General features: G+C 65.1%; 1 protein-coding gene across 4 annotated transcripts in view; it reads left to right on the top strand.

Moving 5' to 3' along the window:
* The window catches only part of LHPP (phospholysine phosphohistidine inorganic pyrophosphate phosphatase), a 117,628-nt gene extending 102,526 nt beyond the window's left edge, over window positions 1–15,102 (top strand). For 3 of the 4 annotated variants that reach the window (XM_060641249.3, XM_060641252.3, XM_060641250.3), the window contains one exon: window positions 14,196–15,102. In XM_060641249.3, the coding sequence (XP_060497232.2) occupies window positions 14,196–14,292 (97 nt within the window). In that variant the 3' untranslated portion in view covers window positions 14,293–15,102. The remainder of the gene's footprint in view (window positions 1–14,195) is intronic. The other variant, XM_060641251.3, reaches the window with a different exon arrangement.
* Window positions 15,103–18,840: the final 3,738 nt, after the last annotated feature.

Genomic DNA, 18,840 nt, shown 5'->3' with positions numbered 1-18,840 from the left:
CAGCCCTACCACGTGCTGGCCACGTGACCTGAAGCAAAGCCCTTGTTCCCGTGTCTTTGTCTCTGGGAGATGAGATCCCCAGTCTCCACCGGGTTGACAGGAATGCGGTGCCACCATGGACATGCTGGGCGGACCCCTTGGGACTCTCCATCCTGGAGGTGGGGCGTGTGGACCCGTCCAAGCCCCCGAAGGGCTGGCGGCCGGACAGAGGGGCCGGGGGGAGCCAGCCCCAGGTGGTCCCCGGTGACATGTGTCTGATGTTACAGGTAGGGCCCAGCCCCAGGGTTACCTTGGTGCACCCGGGCGGGCCCCCCTCTCTAATGACCTGGAATGCTCTGCACAGCAGGTGGCACTTGTAAGCCCAGCCAGGCGTTTGGCCCCAGGGCCGGGGCTGGCCGGGACTGTCGTCCCCGTGGCTGGCCAGCCCCAGCCCAGGCGGGGCCGCCGCGCCTCTCGCATGTGTCCGGGCTGGCGCATAATCTCGACCTTCCCGGCCTTTTCCATACCTCTGGAGAAGCGGTGGCAAGGCGAAACAAGGGAGTATTTTTATTATTACGTGTGCCATTAAGACAGCATTACTGCAGCCTTGGGGGGAAGTTCAAAAGAGAAAAGGCTCTACCCGCGGTCCCACCACACTTGGCGGTTTATCTCAGGTTTCCTGCCCGCTCCCTTCTGCGACCGGAGGCGTGGGCACATAGAACCCTCTCTCCTTCTGCTTTCCGCCTTCATCCTGCCTGTGGTTCACAGCTCTGCCGTGGTTCGTGGAGCGGGTCAGCCGGACTAGGCTTCATTACTCCCCCGGGGTCGGACATCGGAGCTGGTTCCTTTCTTGTTATAAGTAGCACCGTCACAAACATCTCTAAACGTACTTTCTCCCCCCCCTCGGCTCAGCAAACTTTTATTGAAAACCTACCACATGCCAGACTCTGTATGAGGTCTCTTTAGAATTCCGTCTTTAGGAAAGATTTCCAGGAATGGGGTTAAAGAACATCGTTCTTTTTATAGATCTCAACGACGACACCAGATGACCTCCAACAGAAAGTGGCAGCTTGCGATCCGGGGAGGAGGGGGGCAAAGGGGACAGTGTCTGTGCCCCGCCCTCCCCCCACTCCCCCCCGTCCCCTCGCATGGTGTGATTCCGTCCCTTTCTCTGCTGCCCAGCTTCCGGTCCGAGAGGGCACGGCTGCCTCGAGGCCTCCCGAGTGTTCACACTAACTACTACCGGCCAGCCCACCCGGTGCTGGCCACCACTCACCTAGGGGCTTAACACACACCATTGAACTCAGTATTCAGTCCACATCCCTGCACCTCAGAAGGGGAAGTCCCAGGGGGGTGGGCCGTGGCCACACAAGTCCACAGCCTGCGTGCAAAATGCTGCAGCCAGGCCCCCCCCACCATAGCCGCCACCGGCCTCCGTGAGGTCGCGGGGGGTGTCATTCCCTCCCTTTGTGCACGGGGAGCTCACTCCGCACTCGGTGGCAGGTGGGAGCCAGGCCAGCAGCGCCCCGCTCCCTGCCTGGCACGGAATGCCCTTTCCCGGCTCCGGGATGGAAACTGGCATCGGGAGCCAGTTGTGAGTGAAGTGGACACAGTTTCTTCTATCCCTTGTGGCGCCGGAGGCTCCTGACCGTGGGTTAGTAAGTGACAGGCAGTGAACTCAGGACCTCACGACAGAGCGCATTTCAGTGCTCGGTGCCCAGCATTGCATGCAGTGTTTCATTTACTGTCTCGTTCCATGGGGCCAGGATGCCCCTTTACGATAGCACAAGTCCTCTCCACGCGAGGGTGTCGGGTCCTTTGCGATCGCATTGGCCTTCGGAGGGACTTTCGAGCACGCTGGGTGGGGTCCGGGCACTGGCGCTAGACCCGCTCGGCCCGTTTCCTCTGTGCAGGCCCTGGGCCAGGCTGGGTGGATGAGGGCGGTCGGCAGGCTACCATGGAGGGGAGTGACTGTCACCCACCCCGGAGGCATCTTCAGAGACCTGTTATGTGCAGGATTGGGACTGAACCATAATATCCCGGCATGGGTCTCACGAAACGCAGGCTCTGGGACTCTGCTTGGTTCCTGGGATCTTTTCCGGCCGGCCACCACTGCACCAGCCTGCCCTATGCCCACCTCCCCCGTACCGCCTGTCCCAGGCCAGCACCTCCCTCTGTCTCCGGTCAGCCCCTCAGGTCACACATCCACCCACAAGCGGGAGAGAGGGGTGAGAGGGCCAGGAGGGTGGCTAGTTTCATGTGCAGGGGCCCCAAAGGCCGGAGAGAAGGGACTTCCCCGAACAAGGGGTGGCCGGGTGGGAACTCGGGAGCGCGTGGGAGCTAATTTGGGAAAACCTCAGCTGAACACTGCAGTGACCCACCGTGCTGGGTGCCGGGAAGTCGGGGCTGCAGGCTGAGCCAGTCTGGGCCCAGAGCCTTGCCGTTCCCCTTGGAGCCACGTAATAGGCTCTCTGGAGTGAGACAGCCAGGAGTCAGTTTAGGAAGGGTCACCTCCGAGTTTCATCAGACACCCTGCTGGGGCCTCACCGCGCCCTCCCACCCGGCAGGGACAAGACCCTCCCGGTCTGTGCTGCTAGGAAGGTTGTCCTTCCTGAACAACCATCTGCTTCTGTGTAATCTACAGGGTTTCCCTTTTTTGCTTTGGCTGCCAGGGAACTCCAAGCCACATTTTTGTTGTTGTTGTTGTTCAGATTCCCAGGCCTGTGGTACAGGTCTTTCCTCTCTTCTTTACTATGGTTTCTGAACCGGGTCGCTAACTTTCTCTGGCTGTCCTAGTGTAAACATCACCGTGTGCCTTTCTGAGCTACCCAAGACGCTGGAAACAGCTCTTTATTTCATCCGTGTCGTTCTTTGCGGCAGAAGCCTGTTCTTTCTCACTGCCGTGTGTTTCATCCAACAACTAGACCGCGGTTCATTCGTGCTGCCGTTGCAGGGCACCTGGGTCGTTTCTCGTTTGCGGTCGTTCGGAACAGAGCCGGCAGAACGTTCCGGTCTACACTCCCCGGTGAACACGGTCTCATTTCCCCCGGGGCACGTGCCCAGGATGGAATCGCCAGGTCACGCGGCACGCCTGTGCTCCCAGCAAGGGGGTATCAGCCGAGCTGTGTTTTCCCGAGTGCCACACCACCTGCGCTCCTGCCAGCCACGTGCGAGGGTTCCCGGTGCCCCGTCCTGCCAGCACTCAGTATCCTCCACCCCGGCCATTCTGGGGGCGCGTGCTGTGTGCTGCCTGTAACTCCCCCGGCCTCGCGGTGCTGGGCACCTTTCCACGCGTGCAGCGGCCACGTAGACCCCCTGGTTTGTGAAGTGCCCGTTTTCACCCTTTGTGAGCAGAACAGGCACAAAGTAGGCGAAGGCTGGTGGATCCGAGGTGAGTCCCCAGAGTCCCCGTGTGAGTCCCCAGAAGGCATTGGGGTTCACGAAACCGCGTTTCTCGGGTCAGGTTGCACCGTCTCACGCTTTGGACCCGAAACAGCCGCCCGGGAGGAGCGGCCCGGCTCGTCAGCCCGGGGCACCCTGACTCAGGAGACTTTCCTCCCGAGCAGACAGATCAGGACAGAGTTCGGAGGTGAGCCTCCTGATCCATCCTGAGCCTCTGTCTTCCTGTATCAAGGGGGCACATTGGTGCCGCCTCCCAGAATAGCTTGAGGAAGTGCCAGCCCGGCCCCCACCTGTAGCACCCCCCCCCCCCGCCTTCAGCAACAAGATCCCCCCCAGCCCAGCCACCTAGGTCTGCACGTGGTGGTGGAGAGGACACCGGGCCTTCGATGAGCCGAGTTCTGGGAGGGGGTCACCACCTCCCTGCACCCTCCCTCTCTCCTGGGCCACCTCATGAGACTTGAGTGTGCAAAGCCAGGGTCGCTGGGCTAGCCCTGGGGTCAACCTGGCCTCCCGTGGTCCAGCCTCCAGAGGAGAGGGGGGAATGTGGTCGCCTGCAGGTGGAGGAGGCCGGGAGTGAGCGCCCCCGCCCTGTGCTCCCGAGGACCCGGGTGGGAGCACACACAGACTCCTCGGGGGAGTCGGCCGTTGGCGAGCATGTTGCCGGGGGCCGGGCCGGCTGGTGGAAAACTAAACACACACCAGGTGTTCGACGTGTTTTTATCAAAATATTCCGAACAGCTGTCGGGGGTTCCTCTGCGCGAGGCCAGATGCCCAGCCCCCAGAGGGCCCGTCCCTCCGCCAGAGCGAGCCTTTTAGGTGAGCCCCTGCCCGCTGCTTGCTAGCCCAGCCCCGCGGGCTCCTGGGAAGGTCTAGGCCACGCTGCAGGCTGGGGAGGCAGACAGGGACCCCGCTCAGTGACCCCCGGGCAGGCCACCCACCCTCCCTGGGCCTCCGGGTTGCCAGCCGTAAGATGGGGCGGTGGCGCCTACCTCCTGGGCCGCTGTGGAGACCAAAGCCGCTAAAGCGTGCCGGGCCGGGGCCCTTGCCGAGTCCCTGGAGGGAGGGGGCTGTCGGTGACCGTCACTATTATGAATAATACTCTGAATAGAGCATCCCGTGGGCTTGGAGAAGTGGGCCCCGAGGGCAGGCTCATGGGGGGGCATAGGCTGGGTCAGCAGCTCCCCAGTGGCCGCCCCTTGTCTGTCTCAAAGGAGTCCAGCGCGGCCCCTTGCCGCCTGTCCCCGGGCACAGCCACACGGGCATCTCTGCAGGTCTGGCACCGTGCTCAACGCCCGCCGAGCAGGGGCATGGCGCTCACGCCTGGCGGCCCGGCTGGGTTCTGTCCACAGCCCCGGGGGAAAAGCTCCCCGGAGATACTTGGCCCTCAGGACCTTCTCCCAAAGATGGCGCCCGCTCACCAGACACGGAGCCGCTGTGGGCCTTGCCCCTCTCCTCGGCCGGAGCGGCCCCGCGGGGGTTCTTACCCACCCCAGTCCAACGCGCGCCGTCCGTCCATCCACCCGGACGGCGCATCTGCTGTGGGCCGCGCCCTGGGCCGGCTGCATCATCTCACGGACGGTCCACCACAGCCCCCTGGGGGGGGGTGGTCTCCTCGGCCCCAGCCCCAGATGGGAGGCTCTGAGTGGTCTGGCCAAGGCCACACGGTGGGCACGGCCAGCCCGGTCCAAACCCGTGGCTCGGACACCCTCTCCCAGGCCCACCGGGCCAGGACGGCGGGAGGGCCACACGCACTCGGTCTGGCGGCCCCCGGCCCTCCCCACGCCCCTGTCCAACCCCTGCCCGAGCGGGAAGCCTGAGGCCCGCACGTGGTTGTGATCAGGGGCCTCCAGGGGCAGGCCTGAAACGCTCTCTGGGAACAGATCGAGGGAAGAAAAGAGAAGCCGCCCGCTGTTTGGACGACCTGTGGGAGCCACGGGGTGTGTGATGGCCGACTGCTCGGGCCCGACAGAGCTACCCGCCTCGGGGTCCTCTCATATGACAATGCCAGGCCCCCATTCCGGAAGATCGCAGCCGGATTCACTGGACCTATGTCCCAGAGAACCTATAGGTGTTCACTCAGGGGTAGGATGGGTCCCGGAGCCCCCTTGAGTCGGGCTTTGCGAGGGAGCCGGGGCGCGAGGGCGTTCTAGGCGGTGGCACGGGCGGTTTGGGGGACAGGACAGGATGAACACCGAAGGCACGGCGAGGGGCGGGGGTGGCCGGCAGGGCCAGGGCCAGCTCGTGGGCCACAGTAGGAGGGGTGGATCTGGTCTTGGCGGGGGTGGGGGACCGCAGGAGCTACGGCGCCCTGCCCGACTGCTTGGCCCTATCACTGCCGCTTCCGTGCAGCCCTCCCTCCGCTTGCCTGTGCTTCTGTTCCCAGCGCCAGGACTTTGCTCAGGGCCCGGCCCTCGGGCGCGGGCACGGGAGCCCGCTTTGCCTGCGGCACAGAGAGCTTGCTTCTCGGGGTTTCGTTGGACTGGCCACGTAGGTACAGGGCTGGCCCAGGCTGGGTGTTGATCAACACGATGTGGGCTCAACCCAGCATGTCCCGAGGCCACTGGTCTGTGACTGTGGCCTCACCGTGTATGTGAATCGAGCCAAGGCTGGCGTGGGGGCTCCAGCCAGCATCGGGGGTTCTGGGGCCCTCTCGTCAGGGTGCGGGAATCTCTCAAGATGGCCACCACACCAGCCGGCAGTGACGTGGGGCCACCCCTTGCGTTGAGCGTGTCTCCAGTCTGTTGTCAGCACCGTGGGCAGTGAGAGCCGCACAGGAAGCAGCTGGCGCCGTGGGGTGGGTTCTGGTTGACGGGGCGCCACAGGCCGAAACCTACCGTAAACAGGCCTGTTTCCTCCCTGTGGACCGAGTGGCCCCGGGGCGGGGGGGGGGGGGGGGTTGCCAGGGTCCACGGTGACATCCCTCCCGGGCTGGGCTCGGGCCCCCACTACCCTCTGCCTGGCTGGACCGCGCCCCTACTCCGGCCCAGCCCCAGGTGCCGGTGACCACAAGGCCCGGATGAGAAGGTGTCCCGGCGCTCCGTGGCTTTGCTGGGCGTGCCCAGCCGTGGGGGAGGCTGCGTGTGGCTCCGGTGCGAACGTGCCTTTTCTTTCCTTCTCCACCGACACTGTGCTGTCCCCACTGCCGTTGTCGAAGGTGGCAGGCACTTCCCAGCACCCACCTCTGTCCCGGAGCCGAGCCAAAGGCCCCTCCGTCCGGCCGGAGGTCGACCAGCACGCTGGCGATTCCCAGCTGCAGAATCTGTCCTGTGCGCCAAGGGAAGAGTCACGACGATGAACCGGGGTTTAACTTTTCGAGAAAGCCAGACGAGTGAGGTTTAAGTCCCAGCTCTGCCATTTACCGCTTGGCGGCTTTGGGCACGTGCCTTCCCCTCGTACGTCTGTGCCGTCACCTCCAGAACGGCGAGTCACGGTGCCCAGCTCACGGGCCCTTGTGCAGGGTACAGGGGAGACTCTCCTCCAAGCCCACCCGCAACAGGTGGGGGCCGGCACACGTCCGTGCCCTCGTTCTCGGGGTGTAGCCTCTGGGCCGCTCGCCCATCCCCCAAGGCGGGCGTGCTTTGCTTGCATCCTGGAGCCTGCCTGCTGGCCGGGGTCGGGGGAGGTCTGGTCTGTGGCGAGTGCTTTCCCTGCCTCAGTTTACCCTCCAGGGCTCAGCGCCCCCGAGGTTGATCCCACAGGTGCTTCCTTCCGCCGGGAGAGACTCTGGTCCTTCCCGGCTGGAGGACGGGTCAGCCAGGGTAGAGTTCCGGGCTCTGGGGTGTCCGGTTAGCCCAGCCCCGCCCCTCACCCCCGCTCACCACCATATCCAGGTGAGGGGTGGACGGACCACGGGCCACAGGTGCACATGCAGGCGGGCGTGTTTCCCAGCTGGCGGGCGTGGGACCCTACCTCTCTTGACGAGCAGAGGCGGAGGGATGGGGAGACGGCCGGCCTGCGATACCTGCGCCCCCCGTGCCCCCTCCGCCATCGATGTGAGGCTCCGGGCTCCACCGTCAGTTCCGTGAGGGGCCCGGTCACCCAAGGTTCAAGGGCGTTGGTGGGAGGAAGGCAGCATGAGGCGGCCCAGAGGCGGGCCGTTCCCTTCTGCCCCTCCCCACCCCCACTCATTACAGCTCAGCAGGCGGCCAGGTGAGGGGAGACCCACGCGCCCGCCAGGGAAGGGAGCCGTGACGTGCAGCCACGTCCACCCCAGCAGAGGTCCCGGCCAGCAGAAGTGTGTTCCCGTTTCCTCCCCCGGCCCGGGAGCTGTGGGCCTCACGGGGGTCCGGGGCAAGCACTCTCTCCGGCCTGGGGCTTTATGTCGGTGTTTTCTCCCCGTGTGATGTCCACGCAGGTCAAGAAGCCCCCAGTCTGCGTGAGCTGGTGCGGCGAGGCCTAGGGGCCCTGGGCTGACCCGCGCACAAGCCCGGCCTAGGCAGAGGGGCACAGGCCCGAGGGCTGAGTGAGGACAGGGACGGAAGCCTGGGGCCCCTCGTGAAGGAGGGGCCCCACGGACCTCGGCCACACGCAGGCACCGGCTTCCGCTAGCAGAGGGCCCAGCGTTTTCCCGGAGGCGCCTGTCTGGGCCGGGCCAGGCCCCACGTCCCGAGCCGGCCCAGGGGGCAGAGGGATAGAAGCAGCCCATCGGAGATCTGACGCCAACTGCCCTCCCGCCACCCCACCGCGAGGTCACTGGCCCAGGTCAGGGGGTGGCTGGCTGCCCCAGTGGCTCCCGGCAGGTGGCCGAGAGGAGGCATTTGCAGGAGGCCATACTCTGGCCCCCGGGGTCTTGGACTCCGGTGGCTCAGATGGAGACACACCCTGGGCCCTCAGCCCAGCCGTGTCCCCGCTGGCCCCACGGCACCCTCTGTCCTTCCCTCCAGCCTCGTCAGCACAGCCCGAGTTGGCGTCACTCTGATGCCGGTGCCCTGTTCCCTGAATCCACTTGGCTGGCCTGCCCCCAGGGCCCAGCTCTTCCAAAGCAATCTGGGACAAGGACACGTGCCCCTCCCCCCCGTGGGCAACGTGGTGGCCTCCGGCCTAGGGGGCCTGTGTCGCGCCCTCTGTCACGCCCTGCCCCGGAGCAGAGCAGGGCAGGGAGGCGGGCCTGCCACTGGGCGCCGGCCCTCAGTAAGTCCCCGAGGGGAAGCTGCACCCGGGTCCCCGCAGCGGCTCCCGCGCCGGCCCCTTGTGGGCCCCAGGGAAGCAGGCGGGCACGGAGGTGGGGGGTCTGGCCGCCATTTTTCTCCGGCTGGTACAAAGACTGTCCCTGTAAAGCTGCCCTGGCCAGGGCACAGACCGGCCTTGTTCTCTGCCCCTGTCGTTGCCTCCTTCCCTCTGCTCACAGGGCACGAGGGGGAGGAATAGCTAATGACAGGCGGCGCCCTGCCCGGGTGGGGGCCTTTGTCCATTCACTCGACGGCGGGCACTTCCTGGGTGGCTGCTGTGTGCCAGGCCCGCGTGGGCGACCGCCGAGGGCAGGAAGCCGGGCTCCTCCCTCTGGGCGGCCCGGGTCAGCGGAGCACCTACCAGAACGGCATGGGGGTCGCAAGTGCCGAGCGCTCAGAAAGGACAGCGCAGCTGGCCGGGTGGGGTAGAGCTGGAGGTGGGAACGAGTGAGCGGGGTCTTGAAGGGTGAGTAGGAGTTCGCAGCTGGAGCAGATGTGAAGAGCGTCCCTGGCCACAGTGTGGACAGAGGTGGTGGGAGAGCAGGGGATGCCCGAAGGGCAGCGGGCCCCAGACGCCGGGTGGCTGGCACCTGGCCGGGTGGCACCGGTGACGATGGGTTCGTCTGAGGAGCCGGGCTGTGGCCTGGGCGCCACCAGAGTTTACACGGGCAGAGGTGGGAGCAGAGGAGCAGTTGAGGAAGCTGCCGTGATCGACCCACAGGCTCTGGGCTCAGCCAGAGACACGCGAACGCCACCCGAGGAGCCCGGGAGGGCAGGGAGGGACGCGCTGGGCCTCTGCAGGACAGCCACCTGGGAATCTGCCTCTGCCGCTCTCTTCGGGCCAGGACCTGAGGGCCGCGTGCTCCCGCCTCGGGGTGACGTCCCCAAGGACCCGTGTTTCCACGCCAGCCTCTGGAGGGCAGTGAGGACGAGGCATGGGGAGAATCCAGACTTCATGTCCCCTTTTCTGGAAGTTTCCCTGACCCCGCAGGTCCCTGTAAGTGCCCTCAGAGCTCTCACCCTATGAGCCTGGAAGGGCCGAGGGCAGGATGGGAGGGGGCAGCCCAGGTGGTTCTGTCACAAGCCCACTTGAGGCACGTGCCCACCATACAGAGGAGGAAGTTGGGGCGCAGAGAGGCAAGAGATAGCTCATGGTGGGCAGAGCAGGGCACGTTGGGGAGGGGCGTGGGGGGTACAGGGAAAGGGGCCCCCCTAAGTCACAGAGGGGCGGGGGGGGTGACCAGGGCATACGTGGCCCGCAGCAGGGCCACTGAGGCCGTCCGCTCTGCCTGGGAGACTGGGGTCCGACCCCCCGACCCCGCCCCGACTTTGTGCATCCTCGCGGTCTCCTTTGTGTCTCTGCCCCTTCCCTCCACCCCTCTCTCCCCTCTCTCTGTCACCCTCCCCCATGTCTCTCTGTCCCCCTGCTCACGACTTTCCTGTTTCTCTTTCCTCCCTCTCTGCCTCAGTTTCTCCGTCCTCCTCTTCCTTCCTGTGTGTGTGTGCATCTGTCTGGTTCCTTCTGTCCGTCCCCCCACATCCTGTTCTGTCCTGGCAGGGCCTGCTCCAGGCCAGAGGGGTCTCTCGGCCCCTTTCTCCATCGCCCTCTCTGCTCTCTTCCCACTGCCAAGGGGCACATCTTTGCTGGCTTTCCTGGTTCAGCCTTTGCAGTGTGGCGCCTCTGAGGCCCTGCAGGTCACAGGTCACTGGCCAGGACGGAGCAGGGCGCTCTCTTAGGCCGTTGGACAGAGTGCAGTTGCCCGGTGGACTTGAGGGCGGGCGGCCCAGAACCGGCCCCCTCCTGGAACCCCGGCTCCCGGGGAGCCACAGCCCACGGCAGCGTCACGCAATTAAGCCAGAAAAGTCCGTGATTCCCTCTGTGTGTTGGCAAACACCGGCCGGCTGCTAATGCAGTCCTTTCTTTTAACGGATTCTTGAATTGAAATGATATGTAATTAAACCTAATTAGCCACGTATGCCATTCGGCTAGGTGCCGTATGCCGAGCGAGGCTGGTGAGAATCTCATTATAAAGCATCTTCTTTCACGGGCAGATTTCTCGTTCCTTCTCAGGGTCGAGTTCATTCGACTGAACGGGAAGCCGGGCCCGGGGGCCGGGGGAAGGTGTCTGAGGAGGGCAGCCGGGGCCAGCCACCCAGGGACTTGGATGATGAGCCGGGTGGGGGTTTGCTGGGAGCAGTCTGGTTCCTTTGAGCAGCCCACCCTGGCCTTGCCCTCGGGGGGCAAAGCTGGGAGTGCCGCGGGGACTGGGGTCGGGAACGTGGAGCAGGGCCCAAGGGTCACCACCTGGACAGGTGCAGTCTGAAGCCGGCCCGGCCTGGCTGTCCCCCCGCCCGGCCCTGGTAACCCCCTCATGGGTGGAAGAGGGCCGTGGAGCGACCCCCGGGCCCCAGGGGTGGCTGAGGGAGGCCCCAAAGGGCACGTCCAGGCTGGTGCGAGACTCGAACCTCGTGCACACAGGCCAAGCAAGAGGGGAGACCAGCGGTGGGGCCTGGCGGCGGGGGAGCAGTGATGCCCGCCAGGCGCCTGGCCTCCTGCCGGCCGCTTCCTGCAGGCACGTCTGCGAGGCCCCCTGAGCTGCGCCCTCACTGGTGCGGGGACTGCCGGGGCTCCAGGTGGCCGGGACATCCCCTGCGGTCCTGGTCCCAGCCCGCCTGCCCCTCTCACTCCAATGCCTGTGGTTACCTGGCACCCCCTAGGTCTTCCCTGTGCCCCGTATACTGACGTCTGTCCCCCCACCAGCCCGTGTGCCTAGGACGCAGGGCCCGTGCCTGCACCTGTTCCTACCTCTGTTTAGAGACAGGGGCACCAAGGCACAGAGGCGTAAGGTGCTTGCCCACGGTCACACGGCGGACGGAGGGTGGAGCCAGGCTCATCCTCGGGGCGCAGAGGAGGAAACTGAGGCAGGGAGACAGTCGCCAGGGTCGGGTTTATTGCCGCTCAGGTGCTCTGTCTTCGTCTCTCTCAGAGGGCCCTCCCCGCCCACTGTCCGCCCGCCTTGCTGAGCCCTGGGCTCAGAGCTGCCCGGAGAAGAATCCCCTCCCGTACCTGCTCGGGGACGTGAGTGTTGGGGGCAGGTCAGCAGCCTCGGGGTGACCGGGCGCCCCTGCCCGTCAGTCTGTACTGGGGAGGGGCACCGGCACGCCGTGGAGCCGGGCATGGCCAGTAGCGCCCACCGGATGCTTCTGCAGGGCGGGAGGGCCTGAGTGCTGGCTCTCCGAGGACAGAGAGCCTCCTGCAGGAAGGGCCGTCCACAGAAACCCTGGGCGGTTGGGAGGCGTGAGCGCCATCCTGGGTGGAGAAAAACGGAGAGGACCCGGGATGGCGGGTGGCCAGAACCAGAGGTCTGCAGGCCTTCTTTGCAGGGGCCCAGGGAGTAGGGGCCGGTTGAGGCTCTGGGAGCCACATGCTGCATAGTTTTTTAAAATTTATTCATTTTGAGAGAGAGCGGGCACGTGTGTCCTGGGAGGGGCAGAGGTGAGGGGGAGGGAATTCCAAGCAGGCCCTGCACCGTCTGCGCAGAGCCTGATGTGGGGCTCGAACTCACGAACCGTGAGCTCATGACCGGAGCCGAGATCAAGAGTCGGATGCTTAACCTACTGAGCCACCCAGGCACCCCTGGCATATTCTTTTCTGTTTACAGTAGCTGGAGGGCTGCACAAAAGCAGGCTGCAGGCAGGGTTTGGCCCAGGGGCCACAGAGAACAGGTGCAGTGATGGGAAATAGGTGTCTTGTATTTGTCATATAATTTGCATTACACGTGACTTTTTGTTACGTACCCGTACGTGTGTATACGAAGAACGCTAAAAACGAGCAGGGTGATGGGTTTTCCCCTCCGCACCACCCCTGTAACCAACCACCACCCAGGTAAAGATTTAGAACGTGGCCAGCACCCTCGATCATTCCCCCCGCCAAGAAGTAACCATCTTCTGGCCTCTGCCCTGTAGAGACTGGTGGCACCCATTCCTGAACTTGGCAGAAGTGGGTCATCCACTTTGGGTTCCTTGAGCCTGTCGTGCTGCCCGTGGAGCCCAGCCACGCTGCAGTGTAGACAGCAGTGCCTTCTGAGTGGCGCCGTCGCGGTGTTGCGGTGTTCTGACGCGCGCACCTCCCGCCCCCTGTCTCTCCGCGGCCCTGTTGCCGGACGTTTGCGCCGTTTCCCCCCTTTTTGCCATCGTGACCGAAGCCGTTAGGAACATTCTGGTCCGTGTCCTTCGGGGAACATGTTGCGTGCACACGTAGGAGTGAAACTGGTGGGTCGCAAGGAGGGGCCAACGCACGGTTCGCTAAGTGGCCAGGCCACATACAACCTTTTGACGGTGACCAGTACCTGTTTCGGCACTGACGCGGGGTGACACAAATCTTCAGTCCCCGCGTCCGTCGGGTTATGGCTGTGATGGCAAGAATGAAATAATCCCCTGGGATACCTGCCCTGACATGCGAGCTATTCTTGCTCGAGGTGTTGGCCCCAGTGGGTGGGGGGGAGGGGGCGTCCCACACACTCATCCTCTTGTGTTGTCTCTGAGGCTCTCGGTTTGGGGCCTCCGCAGCCCCGGGGGAGCCACTGGGCCGACCCTTTAAAACGAAAAGTAGGTTCCCTTGCTCTAAAAGGACAGCCATTTCAGGGTAAAAGTGCTTTGCAAAAACCAAACCGTTCAAAAGGGACAATTTGGCTTTTAGGATGTCGTCAGAACCTGTGTCAACCACTTCCTTCCAGACCAGGGTGGGAGCTTCCGAGGTGGTGACCTGGGGGGATCTGAGTAGCAGGTCCCACAGTGTGCGGTGGCAGAGGGGTGCCCCGCCCCCCCGCTGCCACCGGGCTCGAGCTAGAGCACTGGGGAGGGGGCTTCTGGTGGCCGGGACCTGAGTCTCCGGCTCACAGCCCCAAGGACGAGGTCCCAGCCCCTCCCACGCCGTCCAGACCGTCGGGGTGTCCCTAGGAGCCCGCCCCGGGGCCCTCCCCGCGGCTAGGCCTCCAGTCGCATCACGGTTCCCCTCCCACGTGCCCACCTGCAGCCCTGCTCCACCTCAGGACTCAGGCCACGGCCCCCCCTCCAGCAGCCCCCTATGTGGGATCCCCTTGGTGCCGTGTGGGCCCACAGGTGTCTGCGTTTCTGGCGTGGTCACACTTCCCTTGTGCTCAGTGTCCATCCAGACCTCGGGCAGTATCTAGGGAGGGGACGAAGGCTTTGGAGGGTTCTAGGCCCCAAAACCCCAGGCAGAGAGCTGCTTTGCCAGAAGCCCCCCCGTTTCGTGGGAGTGACCTCAGAGGACAGTGACCAGGTGGCAGGGGGACCCCCCAGGGTGTGGGCAGGAAGGCGCTCCGAGTGGGTTGAGCTCACGGCCCTACTGTCAAGGGTGTGACGTTTCTGCCGGAAGCAGGGACGGAGCAGGGGTCTGTGGTCACTCTGCTCCAACGGAAGGGGTTTGGAGAGGTAACCAGGTGGGGAAATAGGGGGAACGTGTGCGCCGGGATGGGGATGGCTGGGATTGGGGGGGCGGGGGGGGCACATCTGTTAACCGGGCGCAGAAGGTTCTGGAGGTTTCCCAAGGGCAGGCCGGGCCTGTACTAGAAGCTGGGAGAAAGAGGGGTCACCGACGGTCTAACCTATAGCCCTGCTCTCCAGGCCCAGTGACGAGCACCATCCAGAAGTGAAGGCTGATGGGTACGTGAACGACCTGGCAGAGGCCGTGGACCTGCTGTTGCAGCACGCGCACCAGTGATGAGCCTCGTAGGGTCGCCCCGGCCTCATCCCTCCCCTCCCCCAGGGCCCGGACCACCCGAGGCCCCGCCCTCTGCCCTTGGCCCCGGATGGGCGGGCGAGAAGGTCCCAGCCAGGCACCTCTGGCTGCCCGCTTCCTTCCTCTGTCTCCCCCTGCTCCCCCCCAACCCCCCCGGGGAGAGCTGTTCTTTCCGGGATGTTCTTTCCCGTAGTGAGGTTGGAGGGTGGGAGAGACCTGTCTGGGAGCCAGCTCAGGGGAACCCTCTGGGTATGGGCTGGAGGTGCTCCGGGGACACCCCGAATCCCAGGTCCACAACTCCCCAGCCACACCTGGTCCTGTAAACGCTCCACCTACGGGGACTGGGACACCTGCCCACGGTGTCTCTACCAAACGTTCTCTTCTCACGAGCGAGGAGCCTGGAGAAGGCAGGGGCTTCCTGCACGGTCCACACAGCGCAGAGCTGAGCCAGCCTCCCTGGGACCACCCAGCGACCCCTGCCCACCTCCTGGCCCCCACCCAGAGTCAGAGTGGCCACTTAGCACCCATCCCCCCCCCCCCCCCCCCCCCCCCCCCCCCCGCCAACTGCGACAGCCCACTGCCTTCCCTACCCCACAAGTCACCTTGGAGCCAGAGGCTGGGGCAGCTCCCAGGGGCACCGAAGACGGCCGTCCTACAGAGCAAGACTTGTAACCACTGGGATCAAGGCTGCAGGCACATAGGGTGCTTCTAACTCGATAGACTTGAATGTGTCATGCCCGGTGTCTGCAGGGGCAACTATGGGTTGAATAAACCGCCCTGACCTACAGCCGACTCCGGCTTTGACTCAGAATTCGACTCCGGGAGAGCCTGGGGGTGGGGAGGGCTGTACAGGGCTGGGCACTGGCCTGGTCCTGCCGTGCACTTGAACCACTGAGCGCCAGAGCCCCAGGGCTCCCGAGACACCTCACGTGCCCCAACCCCGTCCGGGAGACGGGGGGCCCTGCGGGGACAGCGGGCCGCCCTCGGCCCCACCCGGGGACCGGGTCGACCAGGGCAAATGTTGGCCCGCTGTCACGGGCAGCCCCGTGGACGGTGGTGGTGAGCCACAGGCTTCCAGAATTCGCTCACAGCCCGGGTTGCAGGTTTTGGAATCAATCAGCCCAACAGATAACCTGGTTGTTGTGTTTCTCCTCAGATCAATCCAGACCGATTGGAGAATCCAGGATTCCCCTCCGATCGATCCCATCAAGACGGATAGGTCTTGGGACACGACTTCGCATAAAGGAAGCCCTGGGTCCTCCACAACAGGGTTTCCACTGAGCGCAGGCAGAGGCAGGATAAAAGGCCGGACCCTGAACCCTGAGCCCCCTGGCACGGAGGTCCAGGGCCGGCGGGGGCTGTGCTGTCGTCCCCAGGCAGGCCGGCCACCATTAAATCAGGATTAAGAGGAACCGGTGGCCAGGCCTTTTCATCAAGATGAGAGGCCACCGGCGGGGCTGGTGTCGCTGGCGGCCGAGGGAGGAGGGGCGTTTGGCCTATTAGCTGGAAAAGATGCAAACTGCCTGCGCCTCGACAGAGTCCCCTAATTACGGCTTGCTAGATGAGCCGGCACCCGGTGGGCTAAGCTCACCAGGGCTTGGGGGCCAACGTCCAGGAGACGGGCTTGCCACGTTCCGGTCGGCTTGCCTCGTGGGTCTTTGGTTTTCCTTTTTCTTCCTTTTCTTTTTCACAGGCTGTCCTTGTCCACAGGGGTCTGCGGTGGATACGGGAGGCTGGTGTTCTCTGTGCCTGCCGCCCGGGAGTGGGGGCGGGGAAGCGTCTGAGGGACAGCTCTGGGGGCCGCAGACGGCTGCTGGGTCTGGGTGAAAACCGTGGTGCCCCTGGGCTGTGGGTTCAGCGAACCCCACTTTACAGACAAGGAAACGGAGGTGTGGAGAGCAAGGACCCGCCCACAGGCTGACGGTAGTAAGGGCCGAGCTGAGACTCGAACCAAGGTCTGACCCACATCCATGTCCTCCCTAGTCCCTCCCACAGGCCTTCCGTGGGGGTGGCCTGTGGCGGCCCACTGGCTGTGACTTCCCAGGTGAGCCCCGCCCACTGGCGTCCTCCCTCTGGAGACGACACGTTCTCTGGGACTGAGGTGCACTCAGCCCTAACGCCAGGGGGACCGTTTCGGAGCCTCGGCTGTCCCATCTGTAAAGGGGTGGCTTCCTTTCCTTAACGGGCACCCCGGGCCCTGCGGGGGACCAGGCCCCTCCAGGACGCCCTGTCACCCGGCTGGGGGTGATGGCCCCTGTCCTGCTGCCACTCAGGGCGATGGTCCCTCACCCCCGGGGCCTCCCGGCTGCCCACTGTAGCCCCTCCTTCCCAGCAGGGTTGGGGGACAGTTCTCAAGCCACAGACTGACAAAGCCATCGGCTATGGGGCGGGGCTGGAGTTCAGGGCCGGCAGTGGCCTAAAAACCCTTCGGTCAGGAGTCCACCCCGGAGCCGCCGCCGAGAAACGGACCCTGCAGACCCAAGGAACGCGCCAGGCTGGCCCCCTGTGCCCTCTGGCCGAGCCCCGGAGTGAGGCAGTGGTCTGGGCCCCACCACACTGCCCGGCAGGACGTTCCAGGTTCTGGGGGCGACCAGAACCCCTTCCGGGAGGGGGAGGGGCGGACGGGGCGGAGAGGAGGACAGTCTGTGCAGTATCACCTCTTCGGGGGCAAAGGGCTTCACCTGCACCCGGCGCCTGGGAAAACCGGATTCAGACGGGGTTCATCACCTAGCAGGAGGGTTTCTGTCTCACATCGTCTCCAAGTCCAGGGCCGGCTGGATCCGGACGCCCAAAAATTCCCAGGCGACCCTGAGGCGGGGCAAGGGTGCCCCCCCCCCCCCCCAAGCTCCCCCAGGAGAGAAAGGAGGCCGCGTGGCAGCGGGAGGGCCAAGGAGGATGTGACCTGAGGCTGGGAACTGGGCCAGGAGTCTGAGGCCTCAGCACGAGGCCTGGCCTCTCCTGTGGGGCCAGCGCTGCCCCTCTCGGGTAGACGGGCACAGAGGTGGGGACGCGGGGAGGAACACGTGTGCGCCTCCTGGGGGCTCACGGTGCCACCTCCCGCCTCAGCATGACTATCTGGCGGGCTTACCTTTTCTCTCCCTCAGGAGCATCCCGTTTAGACAACAAACATACTGGTCTAAAAAGAAACCCGGAGTCACTCAGGGTCTGGCCACAGTGACCGTTGAGGGGTGTTTCCTTTCGGCCGTCCTTCCATGAGAAGAGGAAGGTTTCTGATACGCCCTGGATCGGCCTGCACGTCTGCTTTGGTGCTGGGGAGGTTCGGGCTCTGATTCTCTCCATTGCCTGACATCAGAGGCAGGGGTGAGCTGGCCCGGTGCGAGGGAGGGCACCGCAGAGGGCCCTCAGCCGGACCTGACGGCAGGGCGGAGGAGGGCAGAGTGCCACCCGGCGAGCCCAGTGCCCTGCCACCGGGGGCGGCACAGGGTGAGCGGCGGGGTGGCCATCGCCAGGCAAGCCGAGCTGGAGAGCGGGTGCCCCCGGAGCGAGGCCGGCGTGAGGCGGGGGCCCAGCCGGGGACACATAAGGGGACGCGAGGGGCTGGGGTCTGTCTAGGGCCGCTCTGTGCCCTCCTGAGGTGGGGGGGGGGGGGGCGCACACGAGGCAGGGTCCCTGGGCCTTCCCCCTTCCCCCAGCTTCAGCCACAGCAGCCATGCCTCCCCTGTGTCGTAAATTAGGTGTTCTTACACCATTCTGGAACAGGGCCCGTTGCTAAAAAGGAAACAAACACACGAGCCGGGTCCAGAGTGTACCTCACACCCGGAGGGGCACCGTCGGGACCTCGCTGGTGGAGGGTCTAGGCCGAAACCCCGTGCTCAAGTTTTACAGGCTTCTCAAGCCCATCCTCGAGGCTGCACGTGTCCCGAACGTCCCGAGCTCGGTCAGCCAGGGGTCCCTGACGCGGAGGGCGAGGCGCAGGGACTGTGTGCCCCGGAGCCCGCTCTGGCTCGAGCCGCGCACGCTGGCCTCTCCCTGGCTGGCGGGGTGCTGCCCTCGGACCGGCCACGGAGGAGGCGCCCCTGCACCACCGCCTGGCCTAGCTGGGAGGCAGCTGAGCCGCGCGCGGGGCTGCGGGCCAGGCCTCCCACAGCAGCGTGGCCTGGAGCAAACCACTGGGCTGCTGAGGGCAAAGCCGACTCAACGACGCAGGCTCCGTGACAGGCAGGTCCCTCTACCAGCCCGGGCTTGGAGGTCACACACGGGGGGCGTCTCCGCTCTGCCGTCCTAGGGTGCCCGGCTCCCGGCTGCAGTGAGGGGCCGGGCCCCTCTACCTCCAAACACGTGCGCATACACGTCACCCGGGCTGCCTGCACGTCGCCTCTAGGAGGGCTCCCTCGTGCCCGCGGCCGTGGCCGTGGCCAGCCCTCCCGTTCCCAGGAGCTTCCTCGACCCTTTGCATCGGAGCCTCCCGACAGCTCAGAGATATCCGTTGTCCCCATCGTACAGACCCGGCCCTGAGACCCGGAGGAGGCAGAAGGGTCCAGGCTCTGCCCCTGCCAACCCAGACCTAAC

This window comes from Panthera onca, chromosome D2 (assembly GCF_046562875.1).
Source record: "Panthera onca isolate mPanOnc1 chromosome D2, mPanOnc1 haplotype 2, whole genome shotgun sequence".
Classification (NCBI taxonomy): Eukaryota; Metazoa; Chordata; class Mammalia; order Carnivora; family Felidae; genus Panthera; species Panthera onca.
This window is presented reverse-complemented; position numbering and strand designations above follow the sequence as displayed.